Source organism: Dermacentor silvarum, chromosome 6 (genome assembly GCF_013339745.2).
Source record: "Dermacentor silvarum isolate Dsil-2018 chromosome 6, BIME_Dsil_1.4, whole genome shotgun sequence".
In the NCBI taxonomy this organism is placed as follows: domain Eukaryota; kingdom Metazoa; phylum Arthropoda; class Arachnida; order Ixodida; family Ixodidae; genus Dermacentor; species Dermacentor silvarum.
This window is the reverse complement of record NC_051159.1, coordinates 70,095,235-70,115,017: the sequence shown is the minus strand read 5'-3', so window position 1 is coordinate 70,115,017 and position 19,783 is coordinate 70,095,235. Positions and strand designations below refer to the sequence as shown.

The following is a 19,783-nucleotide window of genomic DNA, read 5'->3' as shown; positions in this document are numbered from 1 at the left end:
CGTGGTGTCAACACGCACAAACAAACATGAAGGCAGACAACCACTGTCAGAACGCGGGCATGGGGAAGTGCGGCCGCCGCAGCGAGCAAAGGTTCGTGCGGTCTATCGCTTCAACGGAAACTGAGCGGCGTAAGCACAGCACATACAAAGGTCAGAGCCGTGTGGAGATCGCTTTCAAGTTACGGTGCGCGCGACAACACCGACAGCCGGCACAGGCGCAAAGTACAAGAACGCATTTGTTGCTCGCTACCGCCCTTGTCCGGGAGATTTTCCCGCGGAAGCCGCATTATAACCGGTATTTCGTCTCACGCGGCTGCACTGTAAGCGGTATGCGTATACATGGAGTGCTATGGGAAAAAATGGAAGTCTGAAAAGACCGCGTTGTAGCCAGTTCTGCACTATAAACAGTTACGTTATAAGTGGTCTATACTGTACATTGCATACTGCAAGCACAAAGGTGCACAAATACTTTGTGATTTGACGTAATGTTTAGTTCACAAGTTGCTGTTAAACTTGGTTAATTCGGGTATCACAGATGTGGAAAAAAATGTCAGAATTATCCCAATGTTGAATTATCAAATGTACCAAAAGAACACTGTACAACTTACATCAGCGTGCCTTTATTTACTGAAAAAATCGACGAAGTTATGTCTATTTCTAATAAAATCAATGCGGAAACCGATTGCATCATTGCTTGACTGTTAAGCACTCGCAATGGCGAAGGTCTCACAACTTCCTTTGCAGTGCAGCCGCGGCACAAGGTGTGCGTCGTCCGAGTACGCGTGCACAACCGCACACACATCCCAATAATTTTTTTGCAATCGCCCGGTCTGAAAAAGATCATCCATTGCGAGGTGGTAGATTTGATGACGGCACGTGGGCCGCTGTAGAATTACTTCTTATCCTCGATGGCTTTCACTATATTTTTGACATTGCACGTTCCTTGCACTGAATCAAAATTAAGAAAAATCCATGGTCGCTACTGATGCACTCATGAGTGGTGAACATGCAGTTATAAAGACACGTGGCCAACGTCGTGTCATACGAGTTGGTAAACACCGGAATATAAAATTGTGAAGTGTTTCTGTTGTTCCCATGTTCCCTACGATTCTTGCTGATGACTGGGGTGGTGCGGACTCTGCCACTTCATTTAGGTTGCATGCTAGCGCCACTTTTGCATCACGTATTTGTGGTGCACCGTGCTTGCTGTGCTCCAAGGGTCTTCTTAGTTAATTCGTGCTTAACCAAATATGTCCAGAATAATGCATCCACTTGCCAGGAGCAGAGGATGAGTCCAAGTTATCTGATTTTCGAAATTAGTGAGGGTTGAAATAATGAAATTTTACTGTAGTTATTCTGTAGGAAGCATCTCAAATCAATAACAACTACAGTTAAACCTGGATATAACGAAATTGACAAATTCCCGAAAAACTTCGTTATAAAGAGGATTTAGTTATATGCAGGTTCGGCACGAAAATTCGAAAAATAAACGTTTACCGTATTTACCCGATTGTAACGCGCACCCGTTTTCCGTTTTCGTCGAAGCACTCATCCTCGGAATGTCACACCAGGTACCGGATGCGTGGACGCGTGTCGTTTCGCACAAGCGCGAGGCATCGGAAACGAAGAGCGAGCGTCACGATGGCGTCGTAGTGTCGTATAGTGTTACAGTAGAACCTCGCTGTTACGTTCCCGGGGGCTGCGTTTTCCCGGCTGTTACGTCGTTTTCGACCGGTCCCGGCACAGCTCCCATACAACTCAATGCATTGGTAACCCCGCTGTTGCTTCGCAACTGTGGGACCGTTCCCGCATCATACGTTACGAACTGCCACCCCGCGCTGGCCCGAGCGGCCATTTTGACTTTTCATGTCGCTTGGCTTGGTGGCTTGACGATGGCATTGGCCGCCCGAAGTGTCGGGGGCGACAACTATGACGTATTTTCGGTTTCTGCCAGCAAAAGTATGGCCCTTGAGATCCGTATTTGCTATATAAGATGGTGTCCATGATGCATTGTGGCCTTAAAATTGGTTTTGGCTCATAGATATTCCGTATATAAGGGTACGGCCACGCTAGCGGCAAAAAATGCGTGCGTCATGCAGTGAGTGGCAAGTTGCCACGCGTCAGTGCCTTGCCGCGATCTCCCGCGCTCTCCTAACGGGCAAGCAACACCGCGAGCGCTCGCTGTTTCATGTGAGAGACGACGATCGTCGATTGAAAACTCGGCGCGGACCGGCGGCGTTCCGGTTGTGATGGCTCCGTGACGTCCCCCTCGTCGCTCTTGATTGGTTCTTCATCTCGCGGCACGCGGCATTTGCCACAGAACCCATTTCGCGCGGCACGCCGCAAGACCCCCGATTGCCGCTTTTGCCGTGCACAGCATGACGCGTTGCCGCGCGCGTTTTTGCCGTGTGTTTTTGCCGCTAGTGTGGCCGCACCCTAAAGTCCAAGTGCGATAACGCAGTCGCCGCGCGCCGTATGCTGTATGTGCGAGTGAAAACGTGCGAGGGGAGCCGACGACCGCGTCTAAATCTAGCGCGCGCAAGAAAAGCAGGGAGGAAGCGCGCCTTCTTCCGTTGCGCTCGAGGCACCGGCGAGGAAGTGAGGGGGGAGGGATAGCAGGGCGGCGCGCGGTCGCGCAGGCCGTATCTTGAAAGCGATCTGCGTTGGGGCAGAGTCTAGCAGTGTAGGTGCGTCGGCGGCTCGTAGCTTTCTGGGTGCTGTGTGTTCTCGGCGCTCAGTTTGCGTTGAAGCGATAGACAACAGCACGAAGGTCACTTCGCTCGCCTCGCTTCTCCAGCGGCGCTTCCACACGCCGCCAGCGTTTGACAGCGCGTGTCCGCGCTCATCGAGTCTGATGTGCCACAGCGTGTACCAGCGCGTCGGCAACATCAGCTGGAAAGGGGGAGAGTGCCGGCTTGGCGGGCTAGGCCAGCTGCAGCAAGCGGCAAGATCATATTTGAATGAAGGGAGGGGGAAAGGTCATGCCGTGGCGGCAAGATTGCCGGGTCGAGGGATGCAGGGCCGGCTCGCACACGCACGCACGCACACGTGCGCTCGCTTCGCATTCCATCGCGGCGGAGAAGGTGCTTCCGGTTGCTGCTCGCGCAAAAATGACAAAATTTGGGGCGAAATCTCTAGGTGGTCGGAGGGTAAAATTCGTTATATCGAGGGGGTCTCCCGCTGCCACTTCGTTACGTAGAGGTCTCAAATACATGTGCTTCTATGGAGTAACGACGGGGAATGGAAAAACTTCGTTATATCCAGGAATTCGTTATATGGAGGTTCGTTATAAGCAGGTTTAACTGTATGCTGCAAAATGTGTGGAGTGAGAATTCTATGACCACACTACTTGCATAGTTTCTGCAGTGTTACCTACTATGTTTGAAATGGAGTATAATAAAGAATATGCTTTTCCACAGCACTGGGTGATGTGACTAGCCATTGATCTGCTATGTTTACCTACAGTGTGTAAAACTTCATATTGGGCCGTGCAGTCAACTTTCAGTGGATGTTGAGCGTTTGTTGTGTCTGCTGTTATTGCATTTTGTGCCTTAGCGCTGTATCCGCTAGGCATTCTGAGACAACACATCAACTGGCCCACTTGTTCTTGTTAGCATGTAATGAACCCTTAATAGCCTCACTATTCATTGTTAAATTGACTCTGAGTGTATTAACCAAACTGGGTGCAATCTCTCAAGGGTTTGTGCAGTGTTGCAGCGCGCTTTTCGCTGTTCTTGCAGGCTGCAGGCACAGGCAGTATCGAAGCTGAACGACATCAAGGCCATGTCGGCTACTGGGCTACAGCACGCTATCGAGCAGCGGAAGGCTCTCGAAGTGCTGGTTGATCTGAAGCCGTCCTACCTAGTCATCCACGAAGGTGGTCGGAAGAAGGAGTGAGTCCTTGCAACATTGTTTGGCTCTGTGCAAAATTGTGTTCTTAAGATTTCATTCGTGTGCTTGTGCCTTGTGTGGTAGCCTTCTCCTGTGCTTATCTCAGTTTTATTCTTGAGTTAACGAACAGGATGAAAAATAATTGCAGCTTCCACATTTAACTGGAAAGTACAGGTTAGCAGAATGACAAATGTTGGCATCTTATTGATGCTCTTCATGTACTCGATTGATGCTGATCAGAGGTGTAAGAATTCTAATTTTTTAATGGGTGCTCTCCTCACATGGGCTGTGTGTCTATCAGTAGTAGCTACAGTAACTACTCTACTGGTATGGCATTACAGAAGGGAGGAGCAGAAATGGATATTCACAAACCTGACTATGCATCTATGTTAGTGAATATATAATGAATTAGCCAGTGTTGTATTACTGTGCGCTGTTACGGTGTGTAAGGGGGCCAGGTGCACCTTTCCCATGCTTCCCACTGACCTCTGGTGCTGGTCGCTTCATGCAGTTGCTTGTTGGTGCAGTACGCTGCAAGAAATAGGCGCGTGTGTCTCACGTAGTTGTAGTTTCTTATCAGTAAACTATACCTGAACAGATGCTGCCGAAATTGATGATGTCATAGCAAGATTGTGCAGGCCCTTCAGTGGCGGTGTTGCCGCGTGACTTGTGTTTTACTGTCTTTTCTGAATTACCAAGCATCCTCTCAGTAGTAGCAGGTGCTCTGCTATTGCATAAACTCTAATTTACTAATACTGCTTAGTATATCTCCTTAACATTCCTTTAAGACAACACTCGGAATTGGCTAGAGCCTTCTAAATATACTGAATGCAAGAGGCTTTGTGTACATTTAGATAATAGCAACCACTAAGCCAGGTATTTTTTTCAAGAGCGCAAGCACCAGTGATGTTGCTAATGCTGCTGCAAATGCCATAAAGATGGAAGTGCCTGTCTGTCTGTCAGCCTAGCTGCCAAGAAACCTCACCTTGTACTGTATAAAGGCCCGTGCATGTTTCTGCCGACCAGGTTAAAGTACCGCCAACCTACCCTCCTCCTCCACGCTCCTCTCTCGCTCATCCCCTCAAAGAAACTTATGTAGTCGCAGCTTCTGGTTCCGAGTGGAAGTGACACCACTCCCGTCGCCTACTTCTCCGTAGCGGTGCGAGCGTGCAACAAGCAAAAATTCAGGAAACGAATTTGCCGGAAGCGGAAATGCCGGAAACTGAAACCACAGAAGCGGAAGTTGTGGAAATGGAACTGGATTGAGCGATGAATTGGGGAACAGCGGTGCACATCGAAAGTTGGCACTACTTGGCAAAAGGGGTGGTGGCACGTGGATAGAGGGGCTTTGATACTGCACAGCCGAATTTTAACGGGTTTTGGGCCAGTGTCACATCTTTTCCAGCGGCCAGTGATGCCTGTATAAAGCATAAGGCCCCCAAGCTCACAGCCATGGCATTACAGCTTTGCATTATCAAGGCTCAAGCATTTTAATGAAGCCTTTCAGAGTGTGGCTACCGACTTCAGCGTTATCCTGCATGATTGTTAGTGAGAAGTATGGGCAATAACTTGGCAGAAAATCATGGTATGAAAAATCTGAAGTTAGCATTTATTGGAACATTCTGCATTACAAATATTTCTCCTCTGACACTTAGCACCTTGGCACATAAAACTGTAGGATGCTGCCACCTAGCCGCAGTATACATGACTAAAGAAACGAGTGCGCACCACCTTCAATATCTGAGGACTTATGGTCTGCCCTCCTGTGTGTCACAATGTGTACCGGACATTTTTGTCTCTGATTTTTCTTTTTTCTAGAGGTGACTTATGCTGAAATATGCACATCTCAATGGTGCTCTTCATTCTTGGGTTCCCATGTTGTGGTTTCAGCAACAAGCTCCTTTTGGTGATCAGCTTCGGTCAGCTCTATGTTCACGGCTTGCCGAGGAGTCGCAAGGCGCCTACAGTGCGCGAGCTGGTCAAGTCTGGAAGCACCGAGGTATTTCATTCTGTACACTGCATGAAATGTGTGCGTCACTTTTGATTTCTTGAAAGAGTGCTTCCGAATACTGTCATAGTTCATTGACGCGACACATTTCTCTCCACTCGGCACTGTTTCTTGGCATAGAACCACTTTTTAACAGTAAGTTACTTATATAGTTTTTACAAGATTTTTGTACAGTCCTAGCGGAAAAAGATTAGCACAAGTGAATGGTGACCAGAGAGGCAAAATCGCGACACGCCGTGCTTTTATTCCTGAGCACGTCGCTAGCGATAGTGCGAGGCACATTCCATTTTCCAAACAAGGGGTAGCTAGCAGAAACCGACCCATCTTAGAGCCCACATTTCAAAAGCTATCATATGCCTCACTTTTCAGCCAAGCTATGTGCCAACAAAGCTGCATAACGAGGCTGCGATAAAGAAACTACAGTTAAACCTGGATATAACGAAATTGCCAAATTCCCGAAAAACTTTGTTATAAAGAGGATTTTGTTATATGCAGGTTCGGCACGAAAATTCGAAAAAGAAACGCTTACCGTATTTACTAGATTCTAACGCGCCCTCTATTCTAATGCGCACCCGTTTTTCGTTTTCGTCGAAGCACTCATCCTTTGAATGTCAAACCAGGTACCGGATGCGTGGACGCATGTCGTACAAGAGCGAGGCATCGGAAACGAAGAGCGAGCGTCACGATGGCGTCGTAGCGTCGTATACTGTTACAGTAGAACCCCGCTGTTACGTCGTTTTCGGCCGGTCCCGGCACAGCTCCCATAGAACCCAATGCATTGGTAACCCCGCTGTTGCATCGCAACTGCAGGACCGTTCCCGCATCATACGTTGCGAACTTCCACCCAGCGCCGGCTCGAGCGGCCATTTTGACTTTTCATGTTGCTTGGCTTGGTGGCTTGATGATGGCATTCGCCGACCAAAGTGCCGGGGGCGACAGTATGACGTATTTTCGGTTTCTGCCAGCAAAAGTATGACCCTTGAGATCCATATTTGCTATATAAAGATGATGTCTATGACGCGTTGTGGCCCTAAAATTGATTTTGGCTCATAGATATTCCATATAAAGTCCAAGGGCGATAACGCAGTCGCCGTGCGCCGTATGCTGTATGTGCAAGTGAAAACGTGTGAGGGGAGCCGACGACCGTGTCTAAATCTCGCGCGCGCAAGAAAAGCAGGGAGGAAGCACGCCTTCTTCCCTTGCGCTCGAGGCACCGGCGAGGGAGCGAGGGGGGAGGGATAGCGGGGCGGCGTTGTACTGTACTCTGGCATCAACTGTGTACTGCTCGGCGGTGCGCGGTCGCATCTTGAAAGCGATTGACGTCGGGGCACAGTCTAGCAGTGTAGGTGTGCCGGCGGCTCGTAGCTTTGTGCGTGCTGTGTGTTCTCAGCGCTCAGTTTGCGTTGAAGCGATAGACAACAGCACGAAGGTCACTTCGCTCGTTTCTCCAGCGGCATGTCCGCGCTCATCGAGTGGGATGTGTCACAGTGTCGACCAGCGCGTCGGCAACCTTAACTGGAAAGGGAGAGAGTGCCGGCTTGGCGGGCTAGGCTAGCTGCAGCAAGCGGCAGGATCAGGTTTGAATGAAGGGAGGGGGAAGGTCATGCCCGCGGCGGCAAGATCGCCGGGTTGAGGGATGCAGGCCCGCCTCGCACACGTGCGCTCGCTTCGCATTCCGTCGCGGCGGAGAAGGTGCTTCCGGTTGCTGCTCGCGCAAAAATGACAAAATTTGGGGCGAAATCTCCAGGTTGTCGAAGGGGAAAATTGGTTATGTCGAGGGGGTCTCACGCTGCCACTTCGTTACGTAGAGGTCTCAAATACATGTGCTTCTATGGAGTAACGGCGAAGAATAAAAAAACTTCGTTATATCCTAGGAATTCGTTATATGGAGATTCGTTATAAGCAGGTTTAACTGTAGTATCACTAATAACGCCCGCGCATAAAAAATAAATAAATGGGCTCATGTGTGCAGCCTCGTTGGAGCATAGCTTGGCCGAAAAATGAGGCATATGATAGCTTTCCAAATGCGGGCTTTGAGATGGGTCAGTTTCTGCTGGCTACCCCTGCTTAGGAACATGGAATGTGCCTGGCACTCTCGCTGTTGGCGTGCTTGGGAACAATAGTACCGCATGTCGCGATTTTGCCACTCCGGCCTCCAGTCACTTGTGCTAATCGTTTTCTACTGGGACTGTACATTGTGAGTTATCAGCCCAAGAGATTTGTAGCACGTCCTTTCACTGGAGGCTGCTACTGCGATAGCATTTTCCTAGAGTCCATGCCTCTCAGCCCTTGCGTTTAAGAGCCTTGGTGAGGCACTAGTGCTACTGACATGTTTTACTACATCATCCCTTTGTAACAAAACTTTTATGGTCATAGCACACATCACTATTCATTGTCATTGTCTCAATATTTATACATTTTATGAACTTTACTGCGATAAATTTTTTAGGCCTCTTTAAAACCATGGTACATGTACCATTTGCAGTTCCTTTTTTCATTGACAGCTCATCACATTTTGCATGGCGCTCTTTGGCTATGTTCGGCCCTTGCTCCAATAAACTCCATAAATCATGGTCATAGTTCATTGACTGGTTTGAAATGGAATGTTAACTTATAACCCATTTCAGATGTTCAGCTCATCTGTGCAGCTTATCGAGGGCTGTCTTGCACAACTGGGATATTACGATTATGACTACTTTTTGCATGTTTCATACACGAAGGGCTGGTGCGGCCTTGGTCATTGAAGGCAGTAGCAGCACACCTTGTTGGTGAAATAATTCACGATGAGAAATATTCGCTAGACATTGCTGTTTTACCTGGTTCCTATGCTTGTAGTGCACAATCAATATTAAAAAAAAAAAAAAGGAAACCAAGGAAAGATGTGCTGCCGCAGTTCCAATAATGATGGGTGGTAGTTTCGCTGTCGTATTTAAAAAAAGAAAGCAATATTGTAGCAAGCAACATGGCACACTTTGTTCTCATTGGCAAAATATAGCTCTTTGAAAAGGGATACTTTTTGGTTTTGTGTTCAAAATTGCTAGCAGCATCAACAAGAATACACATGAGAGGTTAAGGCAGTGGGGGAACTCTGATTTGTTGATTGATGCATTGTTGCATAAGTTTTTCTTTGGTGTTTCTTCTTCTCTTTTGGTGCAGTCTGAAGTGATGCAGGTCATGATATCCCAGGCATATGAAAAATACACCGTACGCGTGACGGCCACTGAAATTGTGGTGTGCCCCCCAGGTCAGTGCTGCCGAATTTTAAATATCTTGAAAAATGGCTGTCCTGTTGTCATTCATTCTCTTTGTTACGCATGACCTGAGCTGAATATTGTAATGAGCCATTGGTTCTTCACACTAAGTACCTGCTTGTAGACTTTACTGCCATTGTGAACTTGCCGTGGTTGCTTATTGGCTATGGTGTTGGGCTGCTAAGCGTGACATCGTGGGATCAAATCCCGGCCACGGCGGCCGCATTTCGATGGGGACGAAATGCGAAAAACTCGTGTACTTAGATTTAGGTCCACATTAAAGAACCCCAGGTGGTCCAAATTATTCCAGAGTCCCCCACTATGGCGTGCCTCATAATCGGATCATTGTTTTGGCACGTAACACCCCATAGTTTAATTTTTAATTTTTCTGCCATTGGAACATCTTTACTTTAATCAGCGAAACTCAATTTCAGATAAAGAGTGGAAGTCCGTGCTTAGGAGCGGCAACTCTGAGCTACATGTCCTGCAGCCTACTGATGTATTGGTGGAAATTGATAAGTGCATCATCGCAGAAAACATCCGTTTGCCAAAGTGAGTGCTTTTGTACTATTGCAAGCACTTCTGAATGAAGGCATTGCAAAAGAATATGAAAGATGTTTGGTAAAATGGTAACTGTTGTATTTGTGGAAACACTGCTTGATGACAAACTGAAGAAACATCAACTCTTTTGTTGGTTTAACTCATACTAGCTAAAGAAAGACGTAATGTGTGACAGCAGTTACAAAGAACATGGTTGACATTCATTTGGTGTAAGGATATGGCCTACATTTGGCACCTGTTTGTTGGCCATCGTTGTTTTAGAATGGTTGGCAGTCCTTGTGTTGCATACATTTGATAATGGGTGGCCAGTCTTACTAGAAATTACAGTGTCAACAATGCTATATATTAACAGTGGTATACTTCAAGTGTCACTTATCCATGCCAATAGTTTGTTATATATGAGCACTTAAAAGCGGAATTTGGTGCATTGATAATATAGGCAGACTAAACTAAGGGAGGAGATTGGCCTGTTATATCCGAAAGCATGCTGTATGTGGATCCGTTGTAACGGACATGGAATGTATCATGTTCTTTGCACAACTCAGTGTTTGCCTTCGCCTTTCTTGTTGAAGGGTGCTGTCTTGTTGTAGCTCTAAATACAGTGTATACCGCTTATAACGTAAGTCGCCGGAGTCACGAATATCCGCACTATAAGCGGTCCCGCACTATAACCGAAGCAACAATTTTTAAGGCCCGCACATATGCAAAACAAGTGCACCGAGCCGCCACGCGTATCCGGCAGTCGAGGAATGCGGCTAGAACGTTTGCATTCAATTTACAGTCAAATCTCGTTAATTAGAACCAAATCACGCGGCGGCGCCTCCGACCGGCATTGCTCCGGCACCGCCATAGAGTAAAAGCTTAGGAGAGACACCTCAATGTTGCGCGCGAACAAAACAAAAAAAGAAAGAAAAAAAAAATGCGGCGGAAATTTCACCCTCTCTCAAATGGCAAGGTCGCCGATTCTGCATTGCGCCGGAACATGCGTGTACGTGCTGACGTCTCAGTCACGCTACCGTAGCCACGCGTAGAAAATGGCAGTGAACCCTTCTTTCTTTTTTATGCTTCCTCTACTTTCTAGTCACGTGTCGACCTTGCACGCTGCGGCTACGGCGCAGAGGGAAACAGCGGCGCTGTCCCAGGCTGGCCAACGAAACTGCCCATGCCGGCAAACGCCCGCTTCCCGATAACGGCAGAAAACAAAACTTCGGGGAGCTGGCGCCGGGCCGCGCCCAAGCCCAGTGCTCGACCGCTGGTGCCACCATGCGCCTCTCCGCGTACCATGTTTCTAGGTGGTTTCTTTCGCTGAGGGCACTCAAACCCAATCGTATGGTTCGCATGAATGCACGCTATGGAAGCGTGGCTATATAGCCTAGTGGTTACGAGGATCGCTTTGAGACCAGGCATACACGGGTTCGAATGCCGCCTTGGCTAGAAAATTTTTTTCCTTGGTATCGCGCTTTTTTTTTTTTATTCCTCTTTGTTTGCCAGCGCGGTCGGTTGAACCCCGGTGCAGCTGCGGTGCCGGGCGCCGATGATGTTGGTACAATTCTTTATTAAAATAAAAAGTAAGAGTAGCAGGTGCCGACGCGAAGCGGCGGTCGTTGAGATTATATTTGAGCCACCGAGTCAGATTATATTTGGATCATCAAAACAGTGATGCGTTTATTTAGGAATACCATCAATCCCCCAACAGCAGCCACAGTCGTGCCTAGTCACCACCAGCCCCGCGTGTTCTCCGTCAACGCCTCCTCTGTTCCAACGGTGGCGGCTAGAAACATGGTACGTGCGAGTGGCGCATGGCGGCGCCAGCGGTCGAGCACTGTGCTTGGGCGCAAATAGAAACATGCCGCCGGGCCGGTTGGAGCAGCGGCGGGCACGCACGGTGACAGTCGAAAGTGAAGGAGCTACGAGGGAGGGGATTGCCGAGGCGAAATCCGCTTCCCTGCCGCCCTCCTCCCTCACATTCCACGGTCTCCGCGTGCGCCCTTCGTCGTGCCGTGCCGGCGCTGCCCTCTCCCTGAAGTTTCGTTTACTGCCATTATCGTGAAGCGCGCGTTGGCCGGCGTTGGCCCTCGCTCGCTATGCACGCCGTGATATTTCACGACTCGCACTTAAGATTCTGGTTTCAGCCTCACTGGCTGTCCGTTCGCACCACGTGCCCTTCTCCTCCACTTCGTCTCTCTTTCTTCCTCGAGCACTCATTGGGGCGCCCATTTGAGGGGAGCGTTCGCCGTCTCCGCTGACTTCCGTACTCCCAGGCAGCTGCACTGTAACCGGTATTTCGTTTCACGCAACTGCACTATAAGCAATACGTGTATACATGGAGTGCTATTGGAAAATTAATGGGTGTCTGAAAAGACCGCACTATATCCGGTCCTGGACTATAAGCGGCTACGTTATAAGTGGTCTATACTGTAGTTTGTTCTTGTAAACTAGTACTCTTCTTGCTTTATTGCTGTTCTTACAGTGCTGTAATATTATTTTATGTTGCCCCAGATGGCTTGATTTTAATTTTGTTCTTAAATGCAGAGTTCGAGTAACTGGGAAGCTGCCGTTGCTACGGGTGTCAGTTACCGATTTCAAGCTTGTGCAAGTACTGAAGGTCTTGAACAGCATCCCAACTGGTGGTGCTAGTACACCGCCCAAAGTTGCGGAAGCAGCTCCTGTCATCCCATTAGCTGTAAGGAAAGCAAGCAGTTTGCTGCCATCTCTCTCTACTGTTGTTCTCTTACGGGTGTGCACATATTTGAAATTTTGAATATGAGCCAAATGCTTTTGTTTCAATATATGGCATTGGTACTATTATAGGGGCTGCATATGATCTGCCAGCCTCTTCAAGTGTCTATTGGTAGCCAAACAGGAACTGTAAGAAATTTTCACATTTTGCTTATTAACTTCGGTTTCAAGAGGCTTCCAAATAGCTTTTTATGTATTTGAAGAATTCGAAGAATTAGAGATTTCTTGTACCACCTTTTCTCTTTGTGTTCCTTTTCTTTACGTGAATTTCAGGAGCAGAAATATTTTTGGTATTTGATAATCGAAGCTAGAATTTTTTTTCCTGTCAAGCCCACTTATGATGTCCAAATACTCACTTATGGTGAACAAAAACAGCAGAACCATCAAAATATACATTGCAACGGCGCCATGTTGCGTGTACAATGAACATCCTTGAGCATGGCCGTTCGGTTACAATAAACACAGGGCTGCAGTGCAGCGCCGGTTCACCTCCTGTGATGCTCGTGTGGGACAGTGCGATTATCGATAAAGATGGCCTAGCTGGTGCTAGAAGTTTCCCCAAGCCAATTTCAGATGAGCTGGTGGTTTTCCGTGCCTTTTAGGCAGTTCACCTTTTCTCGGTGGTGGAAACTGCTTCCTGCCAGTGGTTTCTTGGAGGGTACGGCCCTTATCTTGTAAGAAATCATGGCAGGTACCGCAAAATATGAAGAGGACCTTACTAGATGTCGCAGGCGAGATCCTTCATACACATGCAGCGTGGGTGTATATAAAGGTTCCCTGCTGTCACCAATACCATCATCATCAAAATGTGATGCACTATCACCACAACTCGCCACCACCATAATGAATGGACCTCTTCCACATCTTTAAGTTGGCTGCCCTGCACAACTCTACAGACCTTCAAAGAGTTGTGGAGACAAACCCACATTGTGCATTTATTGTCACAAGTGAAAAGTTCATAGTATCGTGCCTTGGCGCTTAGAGTTCTGAACAATCACTGGCTACCTTGCCCACAGATTACAGTGGGGGCCCTTCGAAAGGAAACAATAGGTGCAACCTGTCCAGGAAAATTGCTACCTAGTGTCAGTCACCAAGTCACAGCAGCACAAATTTCTTGGAATAGTACTCTGAGAAGAAAAAAAAGAAAAAAAAAATTGCCAAAGGCAACTTGCCAGCCACAGCAGGTTTTACACTGAGAGCTCCATCTTTCAGGCAGGAATGTATTCTGTGGACGAAAGTCTTGTAGCTGTGCATTGCAGCCGACTTACAGGGATGTGGGAAAGTCCCTTTGCACTTCCTCGCTCTCTGCTTTCCAATATTTGGGTGTTTATTATCAGATGCCTTCTGTTGTGTTCAGTATTTATTTCAAGATGGCAGATTAGAATTCTAATCAGCCATGGTGACCATGCCTGTGTCAACCATAAAAAGATCTAGACATTTCCCAACAAGGCCAGTCCGGTGGTGATTTGTGGCAGCACTTCATAGACTATGAAAGAGAGAAATAAAGAAAGAAAGAGAAACAAAGAGAGAAAGAGAAAGGAAGAGAGAGAAAGAAAGAAATAAAGAGAAAGAAAGATAGAGAGAGAGAGAAAGAAAGAAAATCACCACAAAGGTCAGATACACACACAAGCTTCGCTTACCCCCATTTTCTCGACAGGCAAAGGGCTGGTGATTTTTGAAAATTGAGAAGTTTAATAAAACTCAATTATCAAGTTTAGAACTCTAAGTCAGCCAAAAGAAACTATATCAATTAAAAAAAATTATGGGGTTTTACGTGCCAAAACCACGATCTGATTATGAGGCACGCCGTAGTGGGGGACTCCGGAAATTTCGACCGCCTGGGGTTCTTTAACGTGCACCTAAATCTAAGTACACGGGTGTCTTCGCATTTCGCCCCCTTCGAAATGCGGCCGCCGTGGCCGAGATTCGATCCCGCGACCTCGTGCTCAGCAGCCCAACACCATAGCCACTGAGCAACCACGGCGGGTAACGATATCACAATTCTGCATACCTTACCTATTAAGACATCCAAAGCCGACAAAATTTATGTATGTATATATGTGCCACTTCTCAATTACATCCCTAATTAGCTAATAGGACATTTGCAAAACCCTCATAAACACTAATAACTTCATCTAAGCTGCAGATGCTGATATCGCATTTGTCTGCTTTAGATGCTGTACAGATGCAGTTTACAGAACTGTGATATCTGCTTTTCGTGCAGAGTGCCATATTTGTAAACTTTGTGCTTGAATGTTTTTTTAAACTAATTTTTGGTAACTTTTAATTTTAAAAATCTTAAGTCATAAACAATAATTCTGGCTCCTAGATGTACTAAAATTTAACCTCTCTCGAATGCAATAAATTTCACTGACATCGGTCCAGCGGCTGCCTCATGAAGGCATGTCTGCAATTTGCACGTACAGTAGACTTTCGTTAATTTTCGACTCCGGTTAATTCGATTTTCTGTTAATTCTATCAAGACAGAAGGTCCCGGCAGGCGCCCACACATTTCTATGGGCCCAACCTATTGTTATTTCAATCTCGAAATTGGCCTTCGCTGGATAATTCAAACGTCACTGGTCAGCTTCGCCGCAATAGTCATGTATGCGGGGAAGCACATCAAAACTGGAAAGGGGCCACTGTCACGGGACAAAGTACACGTTCCTTAACATTGAATTTGGGCTGGCGACATTGTCTTTTTTTTTTCTTCCTTTCTGAGTGGTTCATTTTTATATCAAATATCTGAATATAACTACTGGATGCCGTGTGATGTAGTCAAGTAGGTCAAGATGCGTCAAATAGGCTTGACTCGTTACTCTTATTGAACTCTTAGCTCATGGCATATTCCACCTGGGCTGTGAGAGCAGGGAAAACATAAGCAGATCTATGCAAACACTTAGTATGCAAACATCAAGAAGTGTCAGCTTAAAGTGAACCCCAAAAGGCCCACGAGGATTTTCAAGTTTGGTCTTCAGCTGATCCTGGAGTCTAAAAGATCACTCAAGTCTTCCGAAGTTCATATGAAGACTTCCTTCTGTAGATGCTTTTTGGTTGTGGATATGTTCGTTTTTCAACAAAATGTGAGGTACAAGTCAGCGCTTGTCGGTGTCTGCTTTCTCATGTGTCTGTCGATTATGTAACTCACTTTTTTTCTTCTGAAAAGTGCATCTCTCACTCAGTCATCTATTATGCTACCATATACATTAGCTTCATGAAAGCTGTACCTTCTATGTCTTTCTTTTTCCCTCGCAGGAACATGAGCTCCCAACAAAGATTGAGACAACCTCTGCCTTGAATGTTGTTTCCAAAGGAGAATCGACATCAAGCAGTGAGGGTGGGCCACGGCAAGACTATGATGCAACGGACCTGGAATTGAACTTCGAAATAACCGAGGTGCACCCTGGTTCCTTCACTTATATTGCTTGAACCTTTTTAAAGTTCACATATGCTGTTGACAGCCAGGACATTTTTTCTCTGAACAGCTGTATTTAACAAAGGTGATCGGATATGAGAATTATTTTCTTAAATCAAGCACTTTGTTGGAATCAAAACTGCTTGAAACACTAGTATATAAGTAACATATTTATTCAAGAACAAAAAAATGTAATTTTTGCATGTGTGCACATTTATGCCTCTTGTTGTAGACAGCCACCCATTGAGTGCGTTGCGTTTCTTCATGCAAGCATCAACTCTTAACTCTGGTCAGTGGTGTGCGTTACCTCAAGTGAAGCCTAGTATATACCTATATTTTACCCATAAAGTGGGGTGCAGGTGGGCACGCGGCTGTGGCTGCACATGGCTGTCAGCACGGCTGAGCATATATGCAGCCTGCACACCCTGTTTTAGATGTAATCTTCGTGTGTGCAAAAGTTGATGTGTCAGGATGGTGGAACATTATGTGCACTGTCTTCCAGCGCATTGAGTACAGAAAGTTGCATAGTCTCGAGTTTCTGAGACATGTTGAAGCAAGAGGGGCAGACGAAGCATTGACTCCCCGCGGCAGTAACTTTTCATGGTAACACCATCCCACTGCGGGAGATGCTCTCAGCCGTGGGGGCGGAATGGACGCTGAAGTGTGGCTGGCTTTCCTTCGAAACCGTATCTTTCATAACTGATTCTGAAATTCAGCAAAATGAATTTTTTTCTCATTCATATTTGCTTTTTCTGATTGTCTGATAATACGGAAAATATTGCGGCCCCTTCCGTGTAAGAAAAATCTTATCGGCAACTGTACTTAATTGCATAAAAGGTCGAATTTCAAAGTGATGAAATTTCAATATAACGAAGCAAATTGCCAATTTTGCTGGCTTCGTTATATCGAAGTTTGATTGTATTCCCCTCTAGAACATTAATAAATAAGGCGAAACATTGCATTCACTTCGTTCCTTCAAAGTTTTCAGTGCATTCAACTTTATGAATGTGTGTCAATGAATCGTAAGCACTGCAGTACTATATTGAAGTTTATTGAATCAGTTAAAGGGACTCCAAAGAAAAATATTAGGTCAAGCCAAATTGAAAGATTAAGCTTCTGTAATAATGAATTCATCACTTGTAGCGAGAACAGAGCTTTTGTAAGTGAGAAAATGACGAAAATGGAACATCGCAGTGGCGTCACCTGACGTGGAGTATGGCACCTCTCTCATGTGACGCGTGGTGTGTTGTCAGGGCACCAGATGGCTGGAGCTGCCTGGTAGCTGGGAGACAGAGCTAATTTGAAGAATGCCGCCGCGTGTTGAGAGAGGTGTGGCTCATCTGCAAATAGCGGCAGAGGTGGTGACATGGAGATTACGCCATGGCCTCAGTTTTGGTGCAGTCAATTCGAATTGCGGTGCGGGGGCAGGGCATTCGGTAGCAGTTTTCTACGCAACAAAGTCGTATATTGGCGCCCTGAAAGCGATGATAGACTCCTAGACAGATAAGCTATTGAATTAACTGAAAATTTTTTTTTTTTTGGTGTCCCTTTAAGTCGACGTTTACTTGACACCTCTTCTCTGTTGTCTTCTCTTCCACTTTATTTTCTCTTTTTCACCGACACTAAAAACAAGAATGTCACATTAATACTCTTATAATTTAAAACCTGTGTCTTTCTCAGCTTCAATGGCTGTCGATTCATTGAGTAGTTTTACTTTTGTGAATCCCTTGCGGTCAGCCCGACTGCTCACAACTGCGTGTGTGTTGTACTGCAGGTGGCCCTGGATATCTCGCAGACAATTCAGGGAGTACTGAAACCTGTGGTGGTCTTCCAAGCGCAGCAGCTGAGCTTGAAGTTGGATCTTCGGCCGCTGGACATGCGCTGCCAATTGTGCCTGAAAAAGACCATCCTGGAACACATGGATTTCACTGGTTCGCTCAATGCATTTGATTGAAATCTTTTATACCAAATTTGCTGTATTTGCTCGAATATAATGCCATCACGAACAATAAGAGTGGGTTAGATGATTCAGAAGAAAAGAATAATATTTGTAGTGGGGCCATAGCCACAGGCTTAAGGTCAATTCACCATCATCATCCCATTTGAAGTTCACTGTAGGACAAATGCCTCTAATTTATAATTACCCCTGTCTTGCACCAGCTGACTTCATCTTATGCTTGCCAATTTCTTAATTTCATAACATTACCTAATCCTCTGCTGTCCTTGACTGTGTTCCCTTTTCCTTGTAACCCATTCTGTCAACACAAACACACAACTGGTTTTCTGCTATGAATCAAATGGCCTGCCCAACTACGTTTCTCCCTCTTAGTCTTACCTAGAATATATTGGCTACCCCTGTTTGCTTTCTAATGTACATCACTGTCTTCCAGTCACATAACATTGCACGTTTCAGGTGCACTTATACTTCGTTTCATACATAGCAGGCAATGCTACGAAGCCTAGAGAGACTTCTTTCTCTCTCTGCTCGCATCCACGACTAAAACATAGTGCGTCACATGTGCGATTCAATGCAAAATTAAATCTCATACCTTTATGTAGCAAAATGTTACGTATTTATTGCCTTGAAAGGCGTTGCAGATTTGAAACTATTTACAGTAAAACATCGTTAATTCGGATTTCATGGGACTGAAGAAAGTGTCCGAATTAACCAAATGTCGAATTATTGAGGATATCCACAAAACAAAAAGCAAATGCTTGCTACGTCAACACACTTTTATTTAGTGAATGAACGAGCAACGCCTGCTGCTATTTTGCACAAAAAGCAATATGGAAGTTGCAATTCTCGTTTTCTCATGACTCATTGGCTCTCACAGTGGTGATCGAGGCCTCGCGACTTCCTTCGCAGCATGGCTGCAGCGCGCACCTTCATTTGTGACATGCTTTGCACTATCGCGTGTACTTCCTGGTTATTTTTTCGCCAGTGAGCTGATCGCCAACAATTCCATTCATCGCGTTGTGGCTGGTGCTCTTCATCCTCGACTGCTTTGCACCGAGTCAAAATGAAACAACTGTTTGCCGCAACCGCTACAGAGGGAACTGCGGCCGCTATCGACGTGATTATGAATGGTGACATTGCGGTGCTGAAGTCTAGCAGCTGACGCTTGCACCGGGGGTCTGAACGAAACTATCATTCTCTGCAACAACTGCGATCTCTATCTACCGTAAAATTCCGAGCAAGCGCCCCCCATCAAGCAAGTCGAAATTACCGACAAAGTTAGGGGGGGTGCTATCCCGGAACAGCATCAAAATTCAAGATGGCAACGACAAAATTTTCCTGCCAAAAAAAAAAAAAGAAGCTCAGTGGGGATGGCATTAAAATTTTATTGAACTTGAACTTTATTAAGCCAAAGATTTGTTAGTGGTGTTTATCACTCTCAAAACCACCGAAAAAACTACAGAAAGAGCGCATCCACGCTGCACCAACGCGTCGCCGCGACCGGCGAAACAAACATTGGTTATGCAGCTTCTATCCCCGGCAAAATTATGTCCACTAGAGTAAACTGACGCGTAATGTTCACGTTATTAAAAATCGTGTCCTCGGTGAAACGTTTAGCACTAATGAGAGTTCTGATACAAGTCAAGCTCAGCTGCAGAGCATGGGCTACCGATGGCGGACAGTGAACCGCGGCTTGGCTGTGCTCGCATCACAGCTGGTGGCGCCGCAAATATCAGCATGTTTTTTCATCGTGTGACATTATTGCGAGGAGAGGGTAAAGCAGCAACGACGGTAACAAAACATTGCTGCTTGGGAGCGTCGGCGGTTCGTTCTGAAGCGCCATCTGCTAGATTCGAAGTGAACTGGAAAAGGCCTAGCGACGATATCAGTGGCGAGTGATTAGCAGCGGTGAAGCTGCCGGGGATGCCAGAGCGTAGCCGCGACCACTCCTCTGCTGCCGA

At 46.4% G+C, this 19,783-nt stretch overlaps 1 protein-coding gene across 3 annotated transcripts in view; it reads left to right on the top strand.

The window, feature by feature from the left end:
* Positions 1-19,783, top strand: part of LOC119455562 (intermembrane lipid transfer protein Vps13-like) — a 217,944-nt gene that overhangs the window by 46,128 nt on the left and 152,033 nt on the right. For all 3 annotated transcript variants that reach the window (XR_007467503.1, XM_037716962.2, XM_037716961.2), the window contains exons 18-24: positions 3,741-3,893; positions 5,782-5,890; positions 9,056-9,143; positions 9,585-9,702; positions 12,244-12,394; positions 15,706-15,846; positions 17,640-17,796. Coding sequence is in view for 2 of the 3 variants with exons in the window: in XM_037716962.2 (XP_037572890.1) it covers positions 3,741-3,893; positions 5,782-5,890; positions 9,056-9,143; positions 9,585-9,702; positions 12,244-12,394; positions 15,706-15,846; positions 17,640-17,796 (917 nt within the window). In the remaining variant the exon portion in view is untranslated. The remainder of the gene's footprint in view (positions 1-3,740; positions 3,894-5,781; positions 5,891-9,055; positions 9,144-9,584; positions 9,703-12,243; positions 12,395-15,705; positions 15,847-17,639; positions 17,797-19,783) is intronic.